This window comes from Mastacembelus armatus, unplaced genomic scaffold, assembly GCF_900324485.2.
Source record: "Mastacembelus armatus unplaced genomic scaffold, fMasArm1.2, whole genome shotgun sequence".
Lineage (NCBI taxonomy): Eukaryota > Metazoa > Chordata > Actinopteri > Synbranchiformes > Mastacembelidae > Mastacembelus > Mastacembelus armatus.
The window spans coordinates 463747-483282 of NW_022872920.1; the positions used below are offsets into that span (position 1 = coordinate 463747).

The 19536-nt window shown below is 41.9% G+C and overlaps 1 protein-coding gene across 1 annotated transcript; it reads left to right on the forward strand.

Annotated features, from left to right (window-relative positions):
- The first annotated feature begins 11590 nt into the window (after positions 1 to 11590).
- LOC113140107 (zinc finger protein 664-like) lies at positions 11591 to 16478 on the forward strand. The gene is made up of 2 exons (XM_026323843.1): positions 11591 to 11968; positions 15453 to 16478. Exons 1-2 carry the CDS (start codon positions 11654 to 11656, stop codon positions 16383 to 16385), a joined length of 1248 nt encoding a protein of 415 aa, XP_026179628.1. The 5' UTR covers positions 11591 to 11653; the 3' UTR covers positions 16386 to 16478.
- The last annotated feature ends 3058 nt before the right edge of the window (positions 16479 to 19536 follow it).

The window sequence follows — 19536 nt, forward strand, 5'->3', positions numbered from 1 at the left end:
CATATAAACCATAAACCATATGAAATTGCAAATTATTTTAATGATTTTTTCATAAATAAAGTTGATAAATTAAGAGAAGAAATGTTATCTGATTATAACGTCATATCACATGAAGGTTTAATTGAAAAACTTATGAGTGATAAGCCAGCTCTGTGTTTTGAATTGAACAGGATAGATGTAAAACAAGTGGAACAAATGTTATCAACTATAAACATCGATAAACCAGTGGGGATGGATCACATAGATGGAAAGCTTTTGAAATTGGCAGCCAGCTGTTTGGCGGGACCAGTTTGCCACGTTTAACCCTCTGGGGTCGACGCACGCGCCGGCGCGTTTTGACGCATCTTTTTCTGATAAGGCCGAAACAAACTTAAATTACTCCGTCAATTCTGATCGTACAGATAAAAGAAGTATATCATTCAAATCTGTAAAGGGTCTAGTTTTAGTGGTATACCATCATAATAACAACAAAACCTTGTGCTTTTTTTAAATAAAGAAAGCCGACAGGGTGCGCTCTCGGACTTTTCTGTCTCTGCCATTTCTCTTCACAGACGCGTAAATAAAACAACCAGAATCTCAGCGAATACTTGGCTCCTAAAAATAAGAATTATATGGCTAGAAAGCTTGAAATGTTTTCTTTTGAGTGAAACAATTCAAGTCGAAAACAAATCATCACTTTTGATTTAATCCGTATGAACGTAAGGAGAAGTCCGTTTTTTTCTGTCTCACCTCATTACAGGTAATGCGGTCCCGCCTTGTACACTGTCCACTGTTCACATGTAAATAATCTCAGGTGAACCAGGTAAATATGTGCACGCCCCCGAGAAATGACACAAAATATCAAACTTCATCATAGAATTTACTCACTTTTTCTGCCCGTTTGGATGATGGCGCGTTACGCACGTGAAGCGGCGCTCCTTACATTCCTCACAGAGACAAATAGTTTAGCTTGTCCTCAGAGTAAAAACACTGATTTTAACTCAAATGAGGATCGTTTGGCTCCTCATTGTGTTGTATTGTACAGCACTAATCCGTCCCATCTACATTGACTGAAAGGCTCATTATGCGCGCCTTTGTCTGGACGTTCAGTGCGTCTTTTGTGTTCTCAGGTAAATCACATGACTATTCATCCTCAGACACACCCTCTTGCATATGGCCTTTCTGGACAAAAAGTGTCTTAGAAAATTTAAATCAGTGTATTGTTTTCTGTGAATGTGTGAACAAGATGACATTCACAGCACTCTGAAGTAAACACTTTAGCCTACAACATGCTGGTCTCCAAAGTCTTGTGAACCAATGTTCTGTTTGTGTTTTATGGTCTTATTTCAGTGAGTAAAAAATTGTAGTTTTTCACTAACCATGCATAAACACTTTTTTCTCAAAAACACAATAATGTATAAACTTGCTGCTCATATATTATTGTAGCCAATTTTGTGCTGATTACAGTGTTATCAGACTTTAGACATTAATATGTTTAAAAAACACTGAAAAAAGCACAAATGTCAGGACATGTCAAAATTTGTCCAGGCCCCAAAAACCCCCTCAGACCCCAGAGGGTTAACACCAGTATTGAAACAGGGGTTTTTCCTTTAGCATGGAAAGAAGCGAAGGTGATTCCTCTACAGAAAAATGTTGCTCTGGGTTTCAGTGGTGTTAACAGTCGACCAATAAGTCTGTTACCTGCTCTTAGCAAAGTATTAGAAAAGATAGTTAGCAAGCAAATACTAGCGTTTTTTAAAGAACACAACTTATTCTCTGATTTTCAGCATGCATATCGTAAGGGACATTCAACAGGAACAGCTTTAACACAGATGACTGCTTAAAACTAATTGATAATAATTTAGTAGGTGCAGTAATGTTAGATTTTAGCGCAGCTTTTGATGTATTGGATCATAAATTATTGTTGGATAAACTTAAATGTTACAAATTTACTCCTCACACTGTACAGTGGGTACGGAAAGTATTCAGACCCCTTTAAATTTTTCACTCTTTGTGTCATTGCAGCCATTTGCCAAAATCAAAAAAGTTCATTTTATTTCTCATTAATGTACACTCAGCACCCCATCTTGACAGAAAAAAACCAGAAATGTAGACATTTTTGCAAATTTATTAAAAAAGAAAAACTGAAATATCACATGGTCATAAATATTCAGACCCTGTGCTCAGTATTGAGTAGAAGCACCCTTTTGAGCTAGTACAGCCATGAGTCTTCTTGGGAATGATGCAACAAGTTTTTTACACCTGGATTTGGGGATCCTCTGCCATTCTTCCATGCAGATCCTCTCCAGTTCTGTCAGGTTGGATGGTGAACGTTGGTGGACAGCCATTTTCAGGTCTCTCCAGAGATGCTCAATTGGGTTCAGGTCAGGGCTCTGGCTGGGCCAGTCAAGAACGCTCACAGAGTTGTTCTGAAGCCACTGCTTTATTTTAACTGTGTGCTTAGGGTCATTGTCCTGTTCAAAGGTGAACCTTCGGCCCAGTCTGAGGTCCTGAGCACTCTGGAAAAGGTTTTCTTCCAGGATATCTCTGTACTTGGCCACATTCATCTTTCCTTCAATTGCAACCAGTCGTCCTGTCCCTGCAGCTGAAAAACACCCCACAACATGATGCTCCCACCACCATGTTTCAAAACTGTAGGGATTGTATTGGGCAGGTGATGAGCAGTGCCTGGTTTTCTCCACACATACCGCTTAGAATTAACGCCAAAAAGTTCAATCTTGGTCTCATCAGACCAGAGAATCTTATTTCTCATAGTCTGGGAGTCCTTCATGTGTTTTTTGGCAAACTCTATGCGGGCTTTCATGTGTCTTGCACTGTGGAGAAGCTTCCGTCGGGCCACTCTGCCATAAAGCCCCGACTGGTGGAGGGCTGCAGTGATAGTTGACTTTGTGGAACTTTCTCCCATCTCCCTACTGCATCTGTGGAGCTCAGCCACAGTGATCTTTGGGTTCTTCTTTACCTCTCTCACCAAGGCTCTTCTCCCACGATTGCGCAGTGTGGCTAGGCGGCCAGGTCTAGGAAGAGTTCTGGTCGTCCCAAACCTTTTCCATTTGAGGATTATGGAGGCCACCGTGCTCTTAGGAACCTTGAGTGCTGCAGAAATTCTTTTGCAACCTTGGCCAGATCTGTGCCTTGCCACAGTTCTGTCTCTGAGCTCCTTGGACAGTTCCTTCGACCTCTTGATTCTCATTTGCTCTGACATGCACTGTGAGCTGTAAGGTCTTATATAGACAGGTGTGTGCCTTTCCTAATCAAGTCCAATCAGTTTAATTAAACACAGCTGGACTCCAATGAAGGAGCAGAACCATCCCAAGAAGGATCAGAAGAAATGGACAGCATGTGAGTTAAATATGAGTGTCACTGCAAAGGGTCTGAATACTTATGACCATGTGATATTTCAGTTTTTCTTTTTTAATAAATTTGCAAACATTTCTACATTTGTTTTTTTTCTGTCAAGATGGGGTGCTGAGTGTACATTAATGAGAAATAAAATGAACTTTTTTGATTTTGGCAAATGGCTGCAATGACACAAAGAGTGAAAAATTTAAAGGGGTCTGAATACTTTCCGTACCCACTGTACATTGGTTTAACAGCTATCTGTCTAATAGGAGACAATGGGTATTTTATAATGGAAGTTATTCAAATATGAAAGAGTTACCGTGTGGTGTGCCTCAAGGAAGTTGCTTAGGACCATTATTATTTTCTACTTTCACCAATGACCTACCTTTTGCATTAAAACATGCTAAAATAGTCATGTATGCAGATCATACATCATTATATTTACCAGCAATGTCAATTAAAGAACTGTCTACTTCCTTGGATAAGGAATTACAACTGGTTGTAAAATGGGCATGGGACAATAAGTTAGTTCTAAATTTGACAAAGACTAAAAGTGTTGTATTTGGATCAAATTCTAAACTCAAATTCAAACCACAGTTAAATCTGTCAGTAAAGAATGTACCGATTGAACAAGTAGAGGAAATTAGACTTCTTGGCGTTATACTAGATAGCAGGCTGAAGTGGTCTAAACAGATAGAAAATACTGTAATACTCATGGGAAGAGGTCTGTCAGTTTTAAAGAGATGTGCAAAATTTTTATCACAACACTGCATTTCTCAAGTTGTTCAAGCAATGGTTCTCACTCATTTAGATTACTGTCCAGTTGTGTGGTCAAATGCATCAAGTAAAGATTTGGAAAAATTACAATTAGTCCAGAACAGAGCGGCACGAGCCACTCTAAACTGCCATAGAAGGGCTAATATCATAAGAATGCATAAAGCTCTAGGGTGGCCGATGGTGAAAGATAGGATGGTTGTGTCTCTGCTTTGCTTCATAAGAAATATTTCTGTGTCTAGAGTCCCAAATGTTCTGTACAGTCAACTCTTATATAGTAGTAATAGTCACAATTTTAACACCAGACATGCATCAAAAGGATGTTTTTTACTTCCTGTTCTAAAAACCAATGCAAAGAAACAAACTGCTCTTTATAGAGGGATGAAAATATGGAATGATCTGCCTTCGGATATTATAGATTTTTCAATTAGTAAAATTAGTTTCAAAAAGTCCTTAAAGAAATACTTGATGGCACAATATACAGAAAACTTGATTGAATTTTTGGATTTAGTGTAGTCTCTGATTGGGATTTGGTTACTTTTATGTTATGTACAGTTTTTGGTTGTGTAATGTTTTGAGCTGCATTGCATGTTTTTACTTTTTATTATGATTGTGATTATAATTATCATTATTCTGTTGTAAATTATGTTTTATTATTATATTATGTACTAAGATATTTGATGACTGACTACTTTTATTGCTGTAGAATTCTGTAGTTTGTATGGTTATGTAATATTTGCTTGTAGGGACCTCAGGAAGAGTAGCCACTACCTCGGTAGAGGCTAATGGGGATCCAAATAAACAATAAACTACAGCGAAGAACCTAAATTGTGTATGAACAACAGATATCAGGACTGTACAAGCTACAAAAACCTAGATCTAGGGTCCACATTAAGTTAGTTAAGGTCAGGTTAAGGAGTTAAATGTTTGACTAGTGTTTTTGTATGTATCAGTCATTCTGGACTATTGTACTGGATGTTTGCCTTTATCTTAATTTCGACTATTCAGATCTGACTTTATTCTCAGACTTCTAATGTTCAGAATTTTGACTTTTTCCTCAGAAAAATTATTGTAGTTCCCATAATCCTCTTATCTCAAGCTTTGTGTCTAATAGATAAACATGCTGCCATGACGTTGAATCAATATAAAGAAAGATGAGTCACTGTTTGGAGGCACTGACACAGTCACAAATGGTGACACATGCTGGGATGTCTTTGGTCTTGCATTTGTATGAAGTCAGTCTGAGTTCTGTTATGGAACAAATTGTCTTAATACTTTTATTAATAATAAAATGTTTATATTGTAAGAACAGGTGACTTTTAAAATTTTATATTTGCTCCCCACCATTGAGCTTGCAGACCATGATCAACTTTTGCCTCTTTTATAGCATTAAAAGTTAATTCTTCTTAGCTCCAGTTCCTGACAGGTTTTTCACTCAATCCAAACTTTCTTTCTGCTGCCATTTATAATCTTTATAATCTGCAGTACAAATACCTCAGTATGGTTATTACATGTCATCCATCATCCATCATCTATACCCACTTACTTCTATTTAGGGTCACATGATCTGCTGGAGCCTATCGCAGTTCTCTTTGGGTGAAAGGCAGGGGTACACCCGCGATAGGTCACTAGTCCATTGCAGTCCATATAGACACACAACCACACACACTCAGACTCACTCCTGTGCATAATTTAGAATTATTGTATGTCAGTACAATAGTAAGTACTGTAATAAGTACTGTCAGTATTTATTACCCTTCCTGGTTCACGGACCATGTTACTGCACGTGCTGACCTGTGGTGGTGTTGTGGGGGAAACCAACTGAGGCCAGTGCTCCCACCTGATTGGCAGGGAACCTGCGCTCTTATACAATTGGTGATGCCATTTTATGTGTTACCTCTGTCTGGTTCTTCCCTAGACAGCCCACACCGTGTGAAAAGAGACACTGCAGCAGCTGATAACAGAGTGTACATTGATGCCATCGGAGCCCAGGGTAGTCCCCGACGAGTACAAAGCTAGAAACCAAGTTGCAGCAGGGTTTGAATCTTTTCTGTTTTGGTGGTCAACCATTAACAAAAATGTTGATTGGATAAATAATTTGTATTATAACCAGCAGAGATTCATTAACTACACTAGAGATGCTGTCAACACTTCCCCAGATGGATCTGCCACTCAAGCTTTACAAGGACTCCAAGCCTTATCTGCAGAGCTCGCTGAAAATTCTGGCATTGACAACCCCTTCACTTCTTGGCTGGAGGGAATGTTTGGTAAATTGGTCTGATCCAGTCCATACTCATCTCAATGGCTGTGATGACTGCTTTTTTGGTTACCTGTGGTTGCTGTTACATTCCATGTATTAGAGGCCTTTGTCAACGCCTTATCGATACAGCAATTAACAAACAAATGTATCAGTCCATTTCACAGGATGACCAGGACCCTGAAACTTCTCCAGAGCCAATGAAGGAAGACAGTGATAGATTTGTCTTAACTTCTGAACTTTAAGGCACAAATGACTCCAACACTGAAAATTCCTACAGAAATTCCTACAGAAAGTGATGTGATGACTGTTTTCCCATAAAGACAGAAAGTTATGACATTTATTTCTCACTTCTACAAGTTATATTTCAGTATGCTAATCATTTTAGATTTGTGATTGTGATCTTGTTTGTTGTTTAATCACAGTAGTTATGATTTATGATCTTTCTGTGTGTTTTACCAAAATAATTATCATCTGTGATCTGCTAAACATTTTCATATAATAGTTATGCTAAGCCTAAACAGGAGGGATGTGTTAGAGAAATTAAAATGTTTACCCTCCTGTGACCTGATCCACCTTATTTTAGTATAAATGAAACACTTCTGAATAGTCCATAGTCTTCAGTCCTCACTCCTTTAGTATCCTGGCTAACTTCCTGGCCATAGATATACTGGCTCAAACATAAGTTGAGACTGACTTTAGCTCTGTGCCCTGGTCACTTACCACTACCAGCTGCTGAGAGGTGACACCCAAACATACCCAAATGACAGTAATGACAAGTGGAATCATATACGATATCAACCCATTCAGTCAGATGTGACCACTTTAATGTTTTGTATCAATACTAAATAAAATTATTTTGAGATGATGTAAAACTCAGATAGGCTCCAGCAGTTCCCTGTGACCCTAATTAGGAATAAGTGGGTATAGATAATGGATGGATGAATGGATAAGGGGCAGAAAAGAAATCAATAGATGTCACTGGTGACTTTTCTGCCAGTAGCGTAGATATGCATCATTTATTCATTTCTTTTCTGCCCCCTCCGCAGTACCGTATGTATGGTAGTGAATGACTGTTGTCATTCAAAATTTATGTATACTAGCTGTTTCTAACGGTCAGGATGCCTGAGTTGTCTAAGGTGCTGTGTTCAGGTTGTAGTCTCTTTTGGAGGCGTGGGTTCAAATCCCACTCCTGACAAACCAGTCCTCCTGCTGTTGTGATGTTTCTCAATAAGGATGGGTGATGGATTAAATGGATTCCATTGTGGTCTCCCTGTGCAGGTTCGAGTCCTGCTGACAACGAGTTGTTATTTGTAACTCATCCTGTTAGTGTCTCATAGAGTTGGTGGACTATGAGAACTAAAAAAACAGTTTTGGTCCAAGTTGGGAAGGTTAGTGTTGATCTGATTGGTCCAAGTTGATTGTCAGCTTTGTGGACAGAAATCCTTGTTTCCATGGTGTAATGTTTAGCACTTTGGACTTTAACTCCAGTGATCTGAGTTCAAATCTCAGTGGCATCTAGCCTTAAAAAAAAAATCACAGAGTGCTTCTTCTTAATGTCCATCTGAAATTATGTGCAGTCATATGTATTGTGCTTTATTTAGACAGTCAGTGGGAAATCTATTGACTTGGTTGGATTATTTCTGTTCATGTCACAGGAACTTGTGGAACTTGTGCAACTTGTTATGGGCAGTTTGTAATGACAATACTATGTAACAGTGTGTTATTGTGTTATGTAACGTGAAAGATTTAAGACTTGACTCGGACTTGATGTTTGGGACTCATGAACAATATTTATATATTTATTCATTTATTTTATTTTAGTGCAATAACATAAATTTCTGACAAGCCATGTGTTTACAATTTTTTTATTCTTCTGAGTGACAGAATAGTCAAATTAAAGTCATATTACTGCCCTAGTGAGTACAACTCATTTGTGGCACACCTTGCCCCTGGTGACTGTAAACTGCAGTGAACTGAATTAGTGTTGTGAACATGGCAAATGTCCCAGCCAGTGTGGTCCAGTTTGTTGAATTGCAGTTGTGACTGGAGACATGAGACCTGACTTGGACTTCCAAAAAGTGACTTGTGAGCAGGGCAGCATGGTGGATGAGTGGTTAGCACTGTTGCCTCACAGCAAGAATGTCGTTGGTTCGTAACCCGGCCTTTCTGTGTGGAGTTTGCATGTTCTCCCTGTGCTTGTGTGGGTTTACTCCGGGTACTCTGGTTTCCTCCCACAGTCCAAAAACATGCATGTTAGGTTGATTGGTGAATCTAAATTGCCTGTAGGAGTGAGTGTGAGTGTGTGAGGTTGTCTGTCTTTGTGAGACTATATGTGGCCCTGCGATGGACTGGTGACCTGTCCAGGGTGTACCCCTGCCTTCCACCCGAGAGAGAGCTGGGATAGGCTCCAGCAAATCCCCGTGACCCTGATTCAGGAAAAACGGGTATAGAAAATGGATGGATGGACTTGTGAGCATCTCTGCACTGGAAACACAGATAAGAGAGGTGAGTAGTCTAAGTCCCACAAGTCAGTGTTATGCTGATTTATAAACTATAACCCAGTAGCTAATGTCCAAGCATGACTAGCTCAGTCAGTAGAGCATGATGCTTTTAATGTCAGGGTTGTGGGTTTGAGCCTCACGTTGAGCAGTGTCTCTTGAACATGGAAATTTGTACCCAAATTCGAGGAAACTATGATCATGTTCTGAGCTGTGACAGTGTAAGGAAAAGGACAATATACGTCCAAGGTTCTGTAAAAACCAAGCATCCTCCTTAGACTGCTCAAATGCTCAGTCTGTTATCTGTTCAACAAAGAACAGATCAGCAGGTGTTAAGACATAATGGTCTATGTGTGGAAATTCCACTTAGTCTGTGTTTCAATTTGGAAACAATTCTCTAGTCATTTATGATACAGTCACTCATCTATGTTTATGTAATGACACTGAAACACCTTCTCCTATTACCCCCCTGAAGTCACATCACCTCTTCTCAACACATGGAGCTCTCCTGTAGAATCACCACCACCCAAAGTGGGGCTCAAACCTAACCCTAACCCTGAGATTAAGAATATCATGCTCTACTGACTGAGCTAGCCAGACTGTGTATAACACACATTTAACTGTAAATGTGGTATACTTGGATCCACCTATGTTCTGCCAATTGACTATCAGGTTAATGCAGAATATCTTTGCAGCTGATTCAGTGTTGTTACTGTTACATGTACATATTCAAGTAGAAAATTACTTTACAAAGAGAGAGACATAGAATGTTATCAAAGTACAGGGTAGAAGTCAATACATGAAAACACCTGTCAGGAGTGGGATTTGAACCCATGCCTCCATCTGGAAACCAGAATACCATGTTCATAAGAAGGAATGAAACCTTAAGTCCGACAACTTAGACCGCTCAGCCATTCTGACACTGCATGCTGTAACCATACTTGTGGGAAAGCTGATGGTTGCACTTTCTATATTCCAGCTTTCATATAACATTTATTTTTATGCTGATATCATCTGCACACTCAGTCTACTTTATGAAAAGATCCGAAAACCAAACTTGCCTAGAACTTGGAGCAAATGTTCTATCTTGTCAAAGGATTTTCTTAGATCCATGTTTTAACAAGGTTGAGCCTGGATAGTCTGGAAAAGTGAAGGTATAAAAATAGAAGAATAGAAGGACTGTTCCTGTTTAGATTCCCTTTTTGTCTCCTCCCTACATGCTCCTGTTTCATAAAGAAGATTCATGTTTGTCAACTCCTTCTCAGAGCTGCACTTCTTTAACACGCTGGTCTCATGTCTTAAGTTGGGACTGTTTTCTATCCAGGATAGGAGGATATTTGTTGTAGAGCAGCATGTTATGAAGCATCACAGGTTTGATGTGAGAATTGGAGCATAAAAGCTTTTTTGTGCAGTGATGTGTAATAGAAATAAAGCTGCATAAATTTGTTTTGTTAGTGTCTGACTTCAGATCAGAAGGTTGTATATTCAAGTCATACTGGATATCCTCTGTGTATGACATGTTATGTGGCTTGTCAACCACAGGTTATTCCACATTGAGGAAATCACCAAAACAGACGGTTCAGTAGCCTGAAGCCTTAGCCAAGCTGTTACCAAAACTATAGGAGTATGTAGAACTCACTGCTTTAGATGACCAGTGAACACACTGAAATTCACACAGTGATCTTTTACAATGGAAGGCTAAGTAGACTAAGGCCTTACCTTAACTTGCTGCTATCATCATAGGAGTCTGTAGAAGTTACCAGTGGTGTATTGATCATTAGGAGCATGCACGTCTGTAGCATGTCCTGTTTGGTCTCACGGATTTAAAGTAAAGAAGGACTACATAGCAGCAGGCTGTCTAGCACAGTGGTTGTGTGTCTGACTCCTGATCCGAAGGTTGTGTGTTGTGTTTTGTACGACGATAGACATGAGATGTTTGTAGCAATATACACATTCAATACATCCACATAATCAGCAGAAAGTCAGTTAAAAGCTCATCAAAACAAATTTTAGGGAAACTAAACAAAATTCAAACAATGAGCAGTTAAATGGCCACATACAACAAGCTAAAGGTGCAACATTTAAAACATAAACTCCAGTTGGGTTCCAGCTCATGTAGGTGTAGAGGGAAATGAGAAGGTGGATGCACTGGCTAAACAAGCCTTGAAAAGACAGGATATAGTATTACAGGCACCTCTTTGTAAGACTGAAGTGATTTATCTGTTCACAAATGAACAAAACTTGGCAAGAACATTGGGATAGAAGTGAAACAGGAAGACGTTTATACAGTATACAGAAACAGGTAGGAAAAGGCAAAATTGGGGGCTGGAATCAGCAGGAAGAAAGCATCATAACTCGATTAAGAATAGGACATACATGATTAAATGACACACTACATAACATTGGGAAGCATCCAACAGGATTATGGAGGAATTGCAATAAGTCAGAAACAGTTAAACATGTGTTGTTAGAGTGCAGAGCCTTTGTGTATTAACAGCACTTAAGAAGATAAAACAGAATGATTTTTCATTAGAGGGTCTTCTTGGGAAGGTTAGTAGAACTTAGAAATATATCATAGATTTTTGAAGAGAAATAGGTTCAGACCTCTGTTCCACACTCCAGGCCAGTTGGTGGCGCTAATGCACCTTTAAGATGGATGGGCAATCGTCATTAAAAAGAAAGAAAGAAGAAGAAGAAGAAGAAATAATAATAATAATAATTAGGACAACAAAGAAACGACTTCTGAGCAGGAACGTGGCAGTGTAAAACACAGAATCAGAACATGAATTTAATCGATCAGGACCACTATGAAACCGGACTAAAAGAGGGGGAAGATGACCCGGGATTCGTCGACCAGGACGGCTACATGTGGGGAACAAAGGAGGAGAAACAGCAGCCAGACTCTGTCTACTACAACCACAACAAAACCGAAATTAAAGAGGGGGATCAGGACCCGGAATTTATTGACCACGACCAGTGGAAGAGCAGAATAAAAGAGGAGAATCAAGATGAAGATTTAACCGACCCGGACCACAGAAGCAACGACCGCGCCAACAGGATCGAGGAGGTCCAGTCCTCTGTTCCCAGCGATCAACAGGTCAGTGTTCAGGACTTAATCGATAGAAAAGGCTTCATAAAGAGGCCAGAGTCAATGGTCCGCGTGTCCTCTGTTCTTTCTAATTTTAGTTTAAGTCTGGAAGCGTCTAAAATCCGTATTTCCGGGTGTGTGTTTTCCTGGTTTCACCCAGTCCTGAATAAAACAGCTTAGAAGCAGGTCTGAGCCATTACCCAGCCAGTTTACTAAGGATGAGTGTTGATACTCTGATATGCTACTTATGCTACTCTGTTCTTTATGTGACCAGTACTTTATCAGTTTGACATTTCAAGTCCACCATTGGATCTTTATTCTTTGGAGTTTTCATAGGGAGATTCTAGTGTGTCCATTGAAATTGTGACATTAATGAATCAAGTGCCTTAAATCATTTGCCTCAGGGTGTTACGGGAAGCTTTCAAAATAAGTCATAATTTATTTGTGGTAAAGTTTTCATTTTGAATGTAGTGATTTTGTCAGTTTGCTCCCACTTGACAGTTTATTCTAAGTTTATTATTTTATATATGCAGGGGCGGTTCTAGGATTTCCTTCTTGGGGGGCCAGAAAGGGGCATAGACTATAGAAGAGGGGCATATTGAATTAACATGTAAAACATTTTAAAATGCCCTATGACAGTCCTTGATTTTACAGTTTAACAATAACCAGTAGGGTAAAATATAAATAATAAGAGTAGTTAACACTTTATTTTACACTACATTTGACAGTGTATTTACCTCAAAGTGGTAAACTGTTACCTAAGACGTTTTATTTCCACAAAATAATGCCAAATTGATGTCTTATTTTAATTTACTTTACTTGATTTAAATGTATTTTATGTTAAATGTCTTTATTTTTAAATGCTCTTTTCAATGCTTTTAATGTAATTATATGCCTTGTAAAGCACTTTGAATTGTGTAGTGTATGAAAGGTGCTATACAAATAAATTTGCCTTTGCCTTTGCTCTCACTATGCTCTGGAGCATCTTGCAGCAGGATGCCTTGCATATGCCGTACCACACAGTGACCCTCCTGGACTAGCTGGAAATGCATTGTGTTTGAGCTGATGAAACGTTGACTTTTTAGAGATACAAGGTTCTTACAGAACAGCAACACTACAGATATATGATAAGCTTAAACAATCCGATGCATTACTGTAGATTAAACTACCTAACAGCATATGAAGTAGGTAAAATTAGCCCAACCCTGAATATCTATAGCAGTAAAATGCCAAAGACCATTCATGCAGCAGCAACAATAATCCAAAAACATCATATACAATATGTCTGTGAAGGTTCTCAGTCATCCAGGTGGTCACAATCACAACAAGGATTAAAAAGAAATCATCTGGACGTGGTTTGTGAAGGTGGAAAAATGTGTTGTCTCATCCAGGAGACTTTCTCATTTCTGAACTACATGCAGGTCTGTCCCAATTCAGGGGCTGCATCCTTTGACGGACATGGTCTACAAAGGTGCAGCTGAAATGAGACGGTCTTATCTATGGAGGACTTCCTGATTGCATCACCAACTGTTCCCACCCCTACCACTGAGTCACAAAGCTTCGCTTCTGTCACCTAGCAACCTTCACAGCTGTGTTTAATCAATTGCTAATGATAAAGCCGAAAGTTTAAATTTTCTTGATTTATATTATTTTACTGAACCAGCGTTCAGCCACCGGCGTCGGCGAGTCATGTTTCTCATTGTGTGACATTACTTTTGGCCAACCAAAAACTTTAGCTAATGTTAGATTACTAGTGTTTTTAACGTGGGTAATTGTATTTCCACGGTGACCGCCTCACCTGCTGCAATCCATCACCTGGAGCTTGCTGACGTTATTATGCAAGCAGGGCAAGAAAGTCTGCTTCAGAGGCCGTTTGGTCCACAGAGTGGAATCAGTCGGAGTTCGAGGACTTCTCTAAGCTGCAGGCTCAGAGTGTCTTTGTCACCAAGCTGGTGTACTCACTCTTATGTTGGTCAGTTTTCTTGGTCTTGTGGTGGTTGACAGACCAGGGTCTGTGCGGCACTGAGTCGTTAAACTTGGTCTAAGTTAAAAGTAATCATCACCAGACAGTTGGGTGACTTTTTCTGAAAACCAGATTTGGATAAGAGAAAAGGCTCTCCTCTCTTTTAGGCTTAAGAGAAATTCTTTAATTTCAAGTTTAAACTAGTCCTTTAAATATAGCTCTATATAGGGCTGAGCGATATGACAAAAATCTCATATCACGATGTAAGTCATCTCATATCCCGATAACAATATATGTCACCATATAGTGCATTTTCTGTAAATTCAATCATTTAATAGTTTATATATATTGACCATATGGAAAGGACTATTTCTTTTTTACTTTTTAAAGTACAGTATATACTCAAAAATGTACTCATTCATATTATTTTTCTCATTTTATTTAGAACTTCTTGGCAAATGTTTGATCAAGAATGTGGAAATATAAAATAAATATTAATGAAACATAAAACACTTTTCAAAAACTAATTATTACAGGCCCAACATAAGATATTGCTAAATAAAATGCAAAATGTAAACTTTGTACTTGTAAATTGTACAAAGTACAAGTTTAACATGTAGCAGCAATACAAGACTCACAACATAAATAAAATATAACAAGAAAACAAACCACACCTTTAAGTCTCTGTTATATAGAGTGCAGCGGGCAAAAGCCTGCTCTGTCGTTTTACTCTGTGGTTTTAGAGCACCTGACGGTTCTTTTGTGCCTCTCATTCGTAAACTTTCTCCATACCCTTTCACGTGGTTCTTGCATAGGTGGTAGAAGTGGTTAGTTAGTTAGTTTGAGCCTGTTGTGGGAACGGGCGTCCTAAATAATATGCAAAGTAAATTTTTTGTCTGTGTCAGACTTTTCATAACCAAACCATCTCCATGCTACAGAGGTAGCTCCATGTTTAGGAACGAGCTCCTCGATTTGTCCTGGTTGGTGCGTCTCCTGCACGGAGCCACCTGGTTCTGTCTCCGCTCCACTTGCCATGCTGTTTCTGTGTGCATCCCCATGGTGGCGTGTAAGATTGCGGTCATCCAAATGATGAAAAAGTATTATCATATATAATGTATTTTGAGACGCCACGATTAAATGATAGAGCATAATATGGAATGATGGACTTTTTATTTCGTCCATCCAATATATATCATCATATCGCCCAGCCCTAGCTCTGTACTTCAAAGGGTTGTGTCCTCTGTTTACAAATGAAAAATGATAAAAAGTTAAAAGTAATGTTAATACTAAGAAAAGCTATTGAGGTGAGGCAAGCATGCATTTTTAAAAAAACAGTTTTAAATAATGACAAAATATGTAGATGAGACAACACAACTTTACAACTGGAATAAAAGAGGACTCCAAGGAAATAGAGTTTTCATGATGTTCATGATTCATAGACATGTTGTAAATGTCATTTATGGTTTTAGATCATCATGTTATTTCATATCTTCTCTCCATTTTGCTTTTTTTCTTCTTTTTTACAAACAGCAAAGAAGAAAGGGAGTCATCAAGACCTTCATAACAATGCAGAGTTTAGAGATTAATCAACATGTTCACACTGCAAAGAAAACATACAGCTGTGACCAGTGCGGAAAAGCCTTCTCCCACTTAGGCTCCCTCAAAAGGCATCAGCGTATTCACTCTGGAGAGAAGCCATACTGGTGTGACCAGTGCGGAAAAGCCTTCTCACGTTTAGGCTCCCTCAAAAGACATCAGCGTATTCACTCTGGAGAAAAGCTGTACAGCTGTGACCAGTGTGGAAAAGCCTTCTCACACTCAGGCTCCCTCAAAAGTCATCAGCATATTCACTCTGGACAGAAGCTGTTCTCGTGCGACCAATGTGGAAAAGCCTGCTCCCACTTAGGCTCCCTCAAAAGGCATCAGCGTATTCACTCTGGAGAGAAGCCATACTGGTGTGACCAGTGTGGAAAAGCCTTCACCGTCTCAGAATCTCTCAAAAACCATAAGCGTATTCACTTTGGACAGAAGCCGTACTGGTGTGACCAGTGTGGAAAAGGCTTCTCACAGTTGGGCAACCTGAAAACTCATCAGCGTATTCACTCTGGAGAGAAGCCGTACTGGTGTGACCAGTGTGGAAAAGCCTTCTCACAGTCAGGCTCCCTCAAAAGTCATCAGCGTATTCACTCTGGAGAGAAGCCATACAGCTGTGACCAGTGTGGAAAAGCCTACTCCCATTTCGGGCACCTGAAAACACATCAGCGTATTCACTCTGGAGAGAAGCCATACTGCTGTAACCAGTGTGGAAAAGCCTTCACAGAGTTAGGCTCCCTCAAAAGACATCAGCGTATTCACTCTGGAGAGAAGCCGTACTGGTGTGAGCAATGTGGAAAAACTTTCACTAGTTCAAGTGCTCTAACAGCTCATCAGCGCATTCACACCAAGAAGAAATGTCAAAACTGACCACTGTGGTCGAAGTCTATATCAAATAGCCTGAGGACCCACCAAGACATTAAACTGCTGTAAACAGAACATGCCCACAGGTCCAAAACCCTTGAAAATGTCCAGCATTTTGAAAGTCAAGGACCTCTTAATTGCTGGTGGAAACACTGGCTTTTGTCTTTGCTTCCCTATTGCTATGAAATAAGAGGCTGTGTCTTAGGAGGTAGAGCAGGTCAATCATGAACCAGTGTTGGTGATTCAATCCCTGGCTTCACTAGTCCACATATTTTGGTGTCTTTGGTCAAGAAAACCCAACCCAAGTTTCCCCTGGTGGCAGTTCCATTGGTGTGTGAGCGGATGGGCGAATTGGAAGTGTAAAAGCTCTCTACAATGTAGTGAAATTAAGTATACAGTGGCTTGCAAAAGTATTCATACCCCTTGAACTTTTCCACATTTTCTCACATTATGACCACAAACATAAATATATTTCATTGGAATGTTATGTGAAAGACCAACACAAAGTGGCATACAATTGTAAAGTAGAAAGAAAATTATACATGAGTTCAATTTTTTTTTTACAAATAAAAAACTGAAAAGTGCAGTGTGCAAAAGTGACTCGTCAGTCCCGTTCCCACCTCACCACCACGTCACACCCAAGACCCTGACCAAATAGACATCCTCACCTGGTTTTCCAGACAGGCCCAGAAGTATGACCCAAGGTACTCGGCTGGGTCGTTTCTGGACAATCCGCTTGACAGCGAGTACTCCTCCGATGACTCCTTGGACGACCCCGGCACATACACTCCCATAGTGCATTTTGGAGGGCACCACTCCGACTATCCAGGCCATTGGAGTTCACCAGCTCCACATCCCCCGTCCAGACACCGAAATCGCCGACATTCCAGGCAGCCAGCCCCGGTGCTTCCTGCTAGACGCCAACCGCAGTCTCCAGTCCCGCAGTCTCCAGTCTCGCAGTCTTCGCCTGTTTCCCCGGGAGCTGTCGGGTCCGAACCTGTCCCAAGCGATTCAGATTAGGAGACCCTCGACGAGGACGACGAGGAGTCCTTTGACGAGGACAATGTCATCTGGGACTCCCACCGTAGCTCCTACCATGGAACCCATCTGGCAGTCAGGTCTGGGGTTCTACCTCGCAGGAACTGGAGTCACGAAAGGTATCCAGCACCGTCTCATCCAGCGCCGTCTGATCCAGTGCCGCACTCCCCAGCACCACCGCAGCTACTGGAACCTTCAGTGCCTCCAGTGCCGCTTCGCCGGTCACCGCCTCCAGTGCCGCCTCGCCAGTCACTGCCTTCAGTGCCTCCAGTGCCGCCTCGCCAGTCACCGCCTCCAGTGCCGCCTAGCCGGTCACCGCCTCCAGGGCCGTCTCACCAGTCATCGCCTCTGGAACCCCTACAGTTACCTCAGCACTTGCAACGTCCACAAGTTCCAGAGCTGTCCGAGCTACCGGAATGGCCAGGTCCGCCACAGTAGTCCGAACCACCAGGACCACCGCTGAAGCCACAGCTACCCCAGGACACCAATTTGCAACCTCCAGAGTCTCCACCACACCCACAGTCACCAGAGGATCCAGACCTACAGCTACCAAAGAGCTTACAGCCCACACAGCCGTCAGAACCTCTGCAGTCCCTATGGCGTCCCAACCTTCCAGAGTTTCCTGGATTGTCCAAGTTTCTCTGGCCTCCAGGACCATCTGAATTCTCGCAGCCGCCTCAGCTTCTAGAGCTCCCAGAATTCTCAGGTCTGAGTCACTCCAGTCACCACTGCAGTCGACTGTGCCAATAGGAGATCCCTGTCCACCACCACCGGAATTAGAACCACAGCCACCTCAGCTACCAGTGTATTCACGGATTCCACACCTGCCAGAGCTTCCACAACAGCGGTCACAGCCGTCTTACCTGCCAGAATTTCCCCTGCAGCAGCCAGATCCTCCACAGCTTCCTAAGCCATCTCTGCAGTCACCAGAGCTTTCACAGCCGTCTCAGCTGCCAGAACCACCGGACTGGTTTGAACCGTCGGGGCCACCAGAATGGCCAGAGCCACCTGAGTGGTTCGAGTCACCAGGGCCGTCAGATTGGCTGGATCGGCTTCAGCTTCCAGATCCACCTCAGCTTCCAGGTCCGCCTCAGCTTCAGTTCCCAGATCCGCCTCAGCTTCAGTTCCCAGATTCGCCTCAGCTTCTGCCTCGGCTTCAGCCTCCAGATCTGCCTCGTCTTCAGCTTCCAGATCCACCTCGGCTTCCAGATCCGCCTCGGCTCCAGCTTCCAGATCCACCTCACGTTCAGCCTCAGCTTCCAGATCCACTTCAGCTTCCAGATCTGCCTCAGCTTCAGTCTCCAGATCTACCTCGGCTTCAGCTTCCAGATCCGCTGCCACTACCTGAGTATCCTGAGTGCCTTGAGCCGCGGCAGCTACCACAGTTCCCTGAGCCGCAGCCATCGCCACAGCTATCGGAGCCTCCTGAGCCGCCGCAGCAGCAGCTACCTGGGCCCCCTGAGCCACCGCCGCCGTTACCTAAAGATCCTGAGTTTCATGAGCAGCTGCCGCAGTATCCTGTGTATCCTCAGCCGCAGCAGCCACAGTCTCCACAGTCTCCCCTAGATCTTCCAGAGTTTCCAGAGCTGTCTCAAGGTCCCCAGCTGCCGCAAATACCAGCGTTGCCACGACTGCCACAGCAACGGCCTCAAGCCCATGCCCGTCTGAGAGGTCGTCCACCAGAACGGCCTCGAATTCACGCCCGCCTGAGAGGCCGCCCGCCAGAGCGGTCTCGGACCTTCACACGCCGGAGAGGCCGCCCGCCAGAGTGGTCTAGAACCTTCACCCGCCGGAGAGGCCGCCCGCCAGAACGATTCCAGACCTTTGTTCCACCGGAGCGACTCCTGATTCCATGTTTGTTTCGCGCTGCCCGCCCGCCCTCTGGAGCCCACCTCCTAGGACCCCCACCGCCCACCCAGTTGCCGTGTTTGGACGGTATTTGAAGGCCGTCAGGGGCCGGCCTTTGAGGGGGGGGTACTGTCAGGATCCATTTCTCTGGACTTCCTGTTATTTTATTTTGAAGGATGCTGACAGGAACTGGTTTTTGATTATTTCTGTTTCCTTTATGTTAATCTAATTTGGTTGATTGTTTTCACCTGTTTCTTGTTTTGTGCCCAGT

Coding starts and splice junctions, on each gene's coding strand:
- LOC113140107 (XM_026323843.1), top strand. CDS start 11,654: ATGAATTTAATCGATCAGGACCACTATGAAACCGGACTAAAAGAGGGG. Junction 11,969..15,452: donor CTGTTCCCAGCGATCAACAG/GTCAGTGTTCAG, acceptor TTTTACAAACAG/CAAAGAAGAAAGGGAGTCAT.